A 6,634-nucleotide genomic window follows, 5' to 3' on the forward strand; every position below is an offset into this window, starting at 1 on the left:
GCGCGGCCGCCTCGTGCCGCCCCACGCGCCGTGGCCGCGGGGAGCCCTGTGCCGCCCACCAGCGCCGCTCGCCCTGCAGGTGCTGGCGCTGGACGCCCGCAACCACGGCGGCAGCCCGCACAGCCCGCACATGAGCTACGAGGCCATGAGCCTGGACGTGCAGCAGCTGCTGGCCCGCCTGGGCATCACCCAGTGCGTCCTGCTGGGGCACAGCATGGGCGGCAAGACCGCCATGGCGCTGGCGCTGCAGCGGGTGGGTGCCCGCCCGCGTGGCGGCGCGACCGGAGGGCGACGGGCGCCCGGGGCCGTCCTGCCGCCGCAGGCAGCAGCGCCCAGCCGCCCTCTCTGCCCGCAGCCAGACCTGGTGGAGCGCCTCATCGCCGTGGACATCAGCCCCAGCACGACCGCCACCGGCTCCGAGCTCTCCGCCTACGTGTCCGCCATGCAGGCGGTGACGATCCCCGCGGGCCTGCCGCGCTCCGCCGCGCGCCGCCTGGCCGACGAGCAGCTGCGCCCCAYGGTGCAGGTCGGAGAGCCCCCGCCCGGGTGCCATCCCGTCCCGGGAGCGGAGCTCGAGCGCCGCGCTCCCGGCTGGGCTCCTTCCGCCCCTGCCCGCTCCACGGCTCTGTGCGATGTCCTGGCGTTGGGGACGGGACAGACTCGTGGCATCCAGCAGAACGTGCCGGGATGGGGGATGGAGGGCGCTGGGACATCTCGAGGGCTCCGTGCTCGTGCGCGCCAGCCTGCGTTGGCACCGTCCCCTCTCTGTGGCAGGCGGCAGAGCTGAGGCAGTTCCTTCTCACCAACCTGGTGGAGGTGGAGGGCCGCCACGTCTGGCGCCTGAACCTGGACGCTATTGCCCATCACCTGCCAGATATCATGAACTTCCCTGTCTTCCACAAGCCATATCCAGGCCCCACGCTTTTCCTGGGAGGATCCAAGTCACCCTATATCAGGTGAGTCTGGAGGCTGTCAGAGGCTGTGATCTGATCCCCATGCTCTGCTCCTGTGGCTGCCAAGGGTGGGAGGATGCCTGGAGATGGGAAAGGTCCTACAAGGAGTTCTGTGCCTCCCAGGGCTCGTGCCACCAACACGCTGAAGGGCAAAGGGGGCTTAGGGGGGTCCTGGGCTTCCTTCCCGGGCACAGAAGTTGTGGTCAGACCTAAGTGGGCACTTGGGGTGGAAGACATCTGGACAGAGCTCACATCGTGCTGTGTTCCCTTGCCCTTCAGCCCCAAGGACTATCCGGAGATCCGGCGCCTCTTCCCAAAGGCAGATATCCAGTTCATTGAAGGMGCCGGCCACATAGTCCATCAGGATAAGTTTGAAGAATTCATGACTGCCGTCCTCAATTTCCTGCCACCCCCRTAGAGCCGGGGGCTGCAGTTTCGCTGAGCACCCCATGGGACCCGGGAGCTCCGAGAGGGACGTCAGGCCTCCCGGGCGGTGGGAGAAGCAGCTCCCAGCCCATCGCTCCCTGTGCAGGGAGATCCGGCCTGCAGAGACCCTCCCACACAAGTCGGAGCTGGTGCTGAGATGCCCCCCTTGCCCAGCCCTCTGACCCGTGGGGATGCAGAGCATCGCAAGCCCAGACGCTGTTCTTGAGCACACAGAGCCAGGGGCTGCACGCCAGCGTCTCGGCTGTTCTAGGGGAGCAGGAGAGCCCTCAGGAAGGAGCTCCGCTCCGCCGGGGCCGCTCYGACCCTCGCCTTGGGCTCACAGGGATTTCCTGCCTCTGGAGCACCCAGTTGCGGAGCTGCCTGTGGCTGTGCAGGACGTGCAATAAAGCTGAAACAGAAGCCAGTCTGGATGTGCCTTGGAGTCTGAGCAAGGTGCTAGCGGGCGCAGGAACGGGGCCTGGCTTCCCTGAGGGGACACKGGTGGGAAGCTAGAGATGCCCCAGGGCCCGTAACACAGGGAGCTCTGGGAGCGTCACATGCAGGATGCGAATTTGTGGATCTTTCATGGCTCTCAGAGGGAGCATGCAAGCTCCATGGAAGCTTTCCATGGAGCATGGAAACACATCCTTCCTCTGAGGTTCCTCTGAGCGCTGCAGCCGTGCCCGGTTTCGGAAGGGCCACGGGGACACCCTGGGGAAGCAATGCGAGCGTGGGGCTSATCGTGAGCGYGCCGGGCGCCAGGGCCCTGCGTGCRGCCGAGCAAGGCGGCAGGRRGGCCGCGGAGCGYGGGAGGCTGCTCCRGAGAAGGGAGGTGCCGGGGCTGCTGCGAGGAGGGAATAGCTGGAATGAGGACAACCGACCTCCTGCTTGGGCCTGGGCTCCGAAATCCCTTGGGATGGGGGCCTCRGAGCAGGTTGTGCCCAAACCAGGTGCGTGGGCAGGACAGAAAGGCCTTTTACACAGGCTCAGCCTAAGGAGGTGCAGCCCGAAGGCTGAAAACGCAGAGGGAAAGGYGGGCAAGAGACGTCTCTGCTGCCCTCTGAGCTGGAAGGGACAACCCGCAACACACAGAGCTTTGGGAGAGGAGCCTGCTGGCTCCTCTGGCAGCCCGGTGCTTGCATGAATGGGGCACTGGAGGAAATGGGGAAAACGAGAGGCCGCGTTSAATATGAGCGCGCCGGGGAGGCAGGCGGGCACCGAGCGGTCCGCGCAGGAGCCCGGGAGCATCCSCAGACACGGGCATCCCCGCCAAGCGGCTGCGGCACCTCCTGCCCGCAGCCAGGAGAAGGGGATACAGCAGCTGCCGGTCACGCACCCGCAGAGGGGCAGCAGCAGAGCAGAGGTGCAACCTGCTGAGAAAAACCTTCGTCAAACAGGTGAATTTGGAGACACGGAGGAAGCGGTCCTGGGGGTGAGGGCTGGTACGGGATGTGCTTGTGCTTGCAGCTCTTTCTGGGAATGGTTAAGGGATACTGAAGCAGCTTTGCATTTAGTGTCCTGGTGCCAGGGTCTCTGCTGCTCCCTAACAGAGCGTGTTCTGGTCGGGGTCACTTGGAAACCACAAAAAGGAATCAAGGAGACCAAGGAGAGCTTTATTTTGAGGATATTCCTGTGATTTAGCAAAAGGGGGCAACATCATTTGGTTAGGCAATTCATTGTGTTTCTGTAGAAAATAGAGACTCTTCTGTGTGCTGCTTTGCTGGAGGCAGAGCGTGACAGATAGGAAGCTGGTTTGGGCCTTTCCTGCCCCTTCTCTGAAGAAGCGCAAGTCCCTGGAGTGGGACACGGAAGGCCCTCCCTGAGCACCTGCATGGATGCACCGTGTCTAGAAGGYGCAGCTTGAAGGCCCAGGCCACCGCGTGGCCCTTGCTGCAGGGCACAAGCCCCTGGGAGAGGCGGCCAGCGGTGCCCGGGCGCGCAGCGAGGCCAGGGCCCATCTCCAGAACTCAGCCCGTGCGCGGGCTAGCAGCCCGGGAAAAGGTAGAACTTCCTGAGCAGCGTCRTTCGTTCCTCTGCTGGCAGCTGCCGGGGGAACTTGTCGAAGGAGCATTGGACCTGAGGCRAGAGCGAGCAGGGAAGTGAGGAAAGAGAGGGCAGCTCCCGTGGGTGGTGGTGGGCGCATGCCGGGCTGCGTGTGCCCGTGTGAGCCCTGGCCCTGGCTCTGCTCTGCTCCGAGCAGGGCCTGTTCCCAGAGCAGGGATCCAGACCTTCAGCAGGGCTGCAGCTGCTGGGGCACACGTTTAACAACGAAATCCCACCTTTCGGAAGATCTCCCGCAAGTGGCTGTTATGGGCACAGCTTCTGAATTGCTCTATCAGGTGCTGGATGAAAACAGAGCCAGTGAGGGGGCTTCTCCAGGCGGCGGTATCTGGAGAGAAAGAAGACACTGGATGTCACGGCTRYGGCCTGGGGTGGGGGCAGAGGCTGYGCCTCGTTCGGAGCACCCGGGAGGCCCCGGGCTCCCCCAGGGTGCAGGAAGGAGGCAGTTCTGGTGCGAGGGGCAGAGCTGGGCAGAGGCCCTCGCCCTGGGTGCGGGGGCTGCCGCGGCTCTGCGGGGCGCACGGGCTGGGGCGCCAGGCGTGGGGACCCCCCGCGGCACCGTGAGCTTGGGGTCGGACCCGCGCGCCGCAGGGTGGCGAAGGAGGGGCTGGGGGTCCTGGGGAGGCTGGAGCCCACGTGCTGTTTTCTCTACCTGTTTTTCCCTTCCCTGTGGGTACCAAATTCCTGCTGCATTCCAGGTCCTGGTGCATTCCAGGTGCAGGGCTTGGAGCTGRGGGGAGTATTCCTGCTCGGCCTGCCACTCGGATAAGCTAAATCTGCTTGGGTGGTGTTTCCCTGCGGGGAGCCCCGTGGTGGCTGCTTCAAGGCGTGTGGAGGAGCAGCCAAGGCAGTGCCAGGAGGCAGAAAAGCCTGGACGCAGAGCTGCTGCCCCTGAGCAGGAACCGTTCGCTTCTTGGAGCAGCTGTTCTCGTGGCACGGCGGGGACACGGCATTCCCAGCCAAACTGCAGCTGTGTCTGAGCGGCACAGAGGGAGGCTCTGCCACCAGGAGGACGTGTCTGCAGGAGCTCTGTGGCCGGGAACACGAACCTCCCTCCGCCCAATTCCCCCCTCAGCTGAAACCGGCTTGGGAACTGGTTACCAGGGGTGGACGAGTATAAACAGGCAAAATCGCTTTCCAGGTGGACCTCACGGATCATGTCGCTTTCCAGCCCCGCCACGGCCATGTGGGCCGAGCCGGCGCCCGTTGTCCTGTGTCCRATGTCTCTCACTAGCACCGAGCCTTCCTTGTCTAGGGGAGCAGGGGAGTTAGGGCGCTCGGCTGCCCGGGGAGCTGCGTGCTCCGCTCCGCGCAGCCCTCGCACACGGGATTCACCTCCTCGGCACGCCTGGATGATGAGCACTTTGGGCTTGCCCAGCAGCACCCAGCAGTGCTTGTTGTTGAAAGTCTCATAGATGGTATCGAGGGACAGGATGTCTGTATTCCCGTCTCTGCTCTGGGTCCCGCAGACACCAGCCCTGGCCCCGTGGGACATGAGCACCAGGAAGGTGCTGTCCGAGGTCTGGTGCTCCTTGCAATGGGCAAACTCCTTCAAGGCGCTGGCCATCTCCTGCGAGGAGGCAGGAGGTGGGGACATCAGCGACCTGCCCCCGGCCTGGCACAGACCCAGGCACCACCCTGATGGGGAGCCACTGCCCTTGGGGACAAGCTTGTTCCTGTGCTGCGACCATCTTCCCAAGGGTTTCTGCATCGCTCTGGGGCCACGTGCTGCCTGCTTTGAGCCATGCTTTACCTGGGACGTTAGGTTGAGATGGGTTTCCACCTTGTAGCCCAGGTCTTCCAGCAGCTTTGTCATCCCCTCTACATCTTTCTCGGCCCCGCACCGCTTGGTCAGGTACTTAAACTCAATGTTGCAGATGAGCAGGGCCCTGCGGGTTCGCGTCTGCGCGGGCAGGTAGATGGGGTAGATCTGCAAGCAGGGAGGGAGGCTGCGCTCGGCTGCAGCGGGTGCACGCGGGCTCCTGGGCCCCTCAGCCTCTCTGTACCCCCAAAGCTCCTGCCCTTTCCCCCTGCAGCCGCTGCCGGCTCATGCTCCCAGCCCTCGGCTCCCGCGCCCTCGGCACCTCGCTGCCCTCCGCCTCACAGATGCGCTCGTAGTCACCCAGGGAGCACTGCTGGATCCGCTGCTGGCCCTGGGTGCCGGTGGGGAGCAGGGCAGGGACGTCAGCCGCGGGGACGGCCAGCTGCGTGTCGGGGAGCCCTGYAAGCACAAGGCGCCCAGTTAGGGCAGGGGGGGCTGTGGCAGGTGGGGACCGTCCCCGCTCACAGCAGGGTGCACACCGGCAAGAGCAGCGTGACGAAAGGGGCAGCAAAGTGGTGTGGCAAAAGGGACAGTGGTGTGGGGAAAGGGACCCCGAAGCGGTGTGGGGAAAGGGACGCGGTGCCGCAGCCCGGCAATGCCAAGGGCTCCCGGGCACCCTGGGCTCCCTCGGGTACCCCGGTGAGCGGTGAGGGAGCCCCAGGGCAGCCGGGACCCAGCCAGGGGCAGCGGAAGGCCCCGGGCCCGGCTGGCGCTTGTTGCCGCTCACCCGCGTCCGCGCCCAGGCCCAGCTCTTCGGCCAAGTGCCTGTCGCGGTTCCTGAGGCTCTCGATGAGGACGGCGCTGGCGCGGGCGCCCTTGCGGCGCACGCAGTCCACGAGGCAGCGGGCCTGGTCGGCGCGCAGCGGGTGCGCGTCCCGCACCGCCTCCACCTCCTCGGGGCCCAGCACGCACCGCTCCAGCAGGTCGTCCAGCAGCCCCGCGATCACGGCCTTGCCCAGGCGCTCCACGAGGGCCGTGCGCGCCCGCAGCAGCTGCTCGGCTGCGGGGCAGCCCCGTGAGCGCCGGCCCCGCCGTGGCACCCGCCACCCGCTCCGCGGGGCCCGGCTGCTCCCCCGTCCCGCCCTCCCGCCCCGGCCGCCCCCTGCCCCTCTATCCGCTCGCCCCAGGGCTTCTTCCCCCCTGGGCCGCGTCCCTGCCGGCTCCCTGCGGCCCCTCGCCGAGCTCCCGCTCACCGGCCATCCTCCCAGCGCCGCAATACGAAAGGAAGTTGAAGAATGAAAACGAAAGGAAGTTAATGATTCCGTGATTGCCCGCCCGCGCGCGGGCACCTCCTTCCCGCAGGGCGGCCCGGCCCCTCGGCGCGGAGCGGAGCGCGGCGCCGGCACCCGGCCCGGCGGCCCGTGCCCGCAGG

At 66.2% G+C, this 6,634-nt stretch overlaps 2 protein-coding genes across 2 annotated transcripts; one reads left to right on the forward strand and one right to left on the reverse strand.

The window, feature by feature from the left end:
- Positions 1 to 84: 84 nt before the first annotated feature.
- On the forward strand, positions 85 to 1,796 carry ABHD11 (abhydrolase domain containing 11). The gene is made up of 4 exons (XM_026050209.1): positions 85 to 253; positions 356 to 526; positions 775 to 956; positions 1,233 to 1,796. Exons 1-4 carry the CDS (start codon positions 131 to 133, stop codon positions 1,369 to 1,371), a joined length of 615 nt encoding a protein of 204 aa, XP_025905994.1. The 5' UTR covers positions 85 to 130; the 3' UTR covers positions 1,372 to 1,796.
- Positions 1,797 to 3,338: 1,542 nt separating this feature from the next.
- Positions 3,339 to 6,464, reverse strand: LOC112956725 (caspase-1-like). Its single transcript, XM_026050207.1, has 8 exons — positions 6,456 to 6,464; positions 5,990 to 6,262; positions 5,525 to 5,661; positions 5,194 to 5,370; positions 4,776 to 5,010; positions 4,542 to 4,691; positions 3,659 to 3,768; positions 3,339 to 3,455 (listed from the first exon to the last, which is right to left on the reverse strand). Exons 1-8 carry the CDS (start codon positions 6,460 to 6,462, stop codon positions 3,363 to 3,365), a joined length of 1,182 nt encoding a protein of 393 aa, XP_025905992.1. The 5' UTR covers positions 6,463 to 6,464; the 3' UTR covers positions 3,339 to 3,362.
- Between the last annotated feature and the right edge of the window lie 170 nt (positions 6,465 to 6,634).

The sequence above is a fragment of the Nothoprocta perdicaria genome, unplaced genomic scaffold (assembly GCF_003342845.1).
Source record: "Nothoprocta perdicaria isolate Ctin4 unplaced genomic scaffold, notPer1 scaffold_66, whole genome shotgun sequence".
Lineage (NCBI taxonomy): Eukaryota > Metazoa > Chordata > Aves > Tinamiformes > Tinamidae > Nothoprocta > Nothoprocta perdicaria.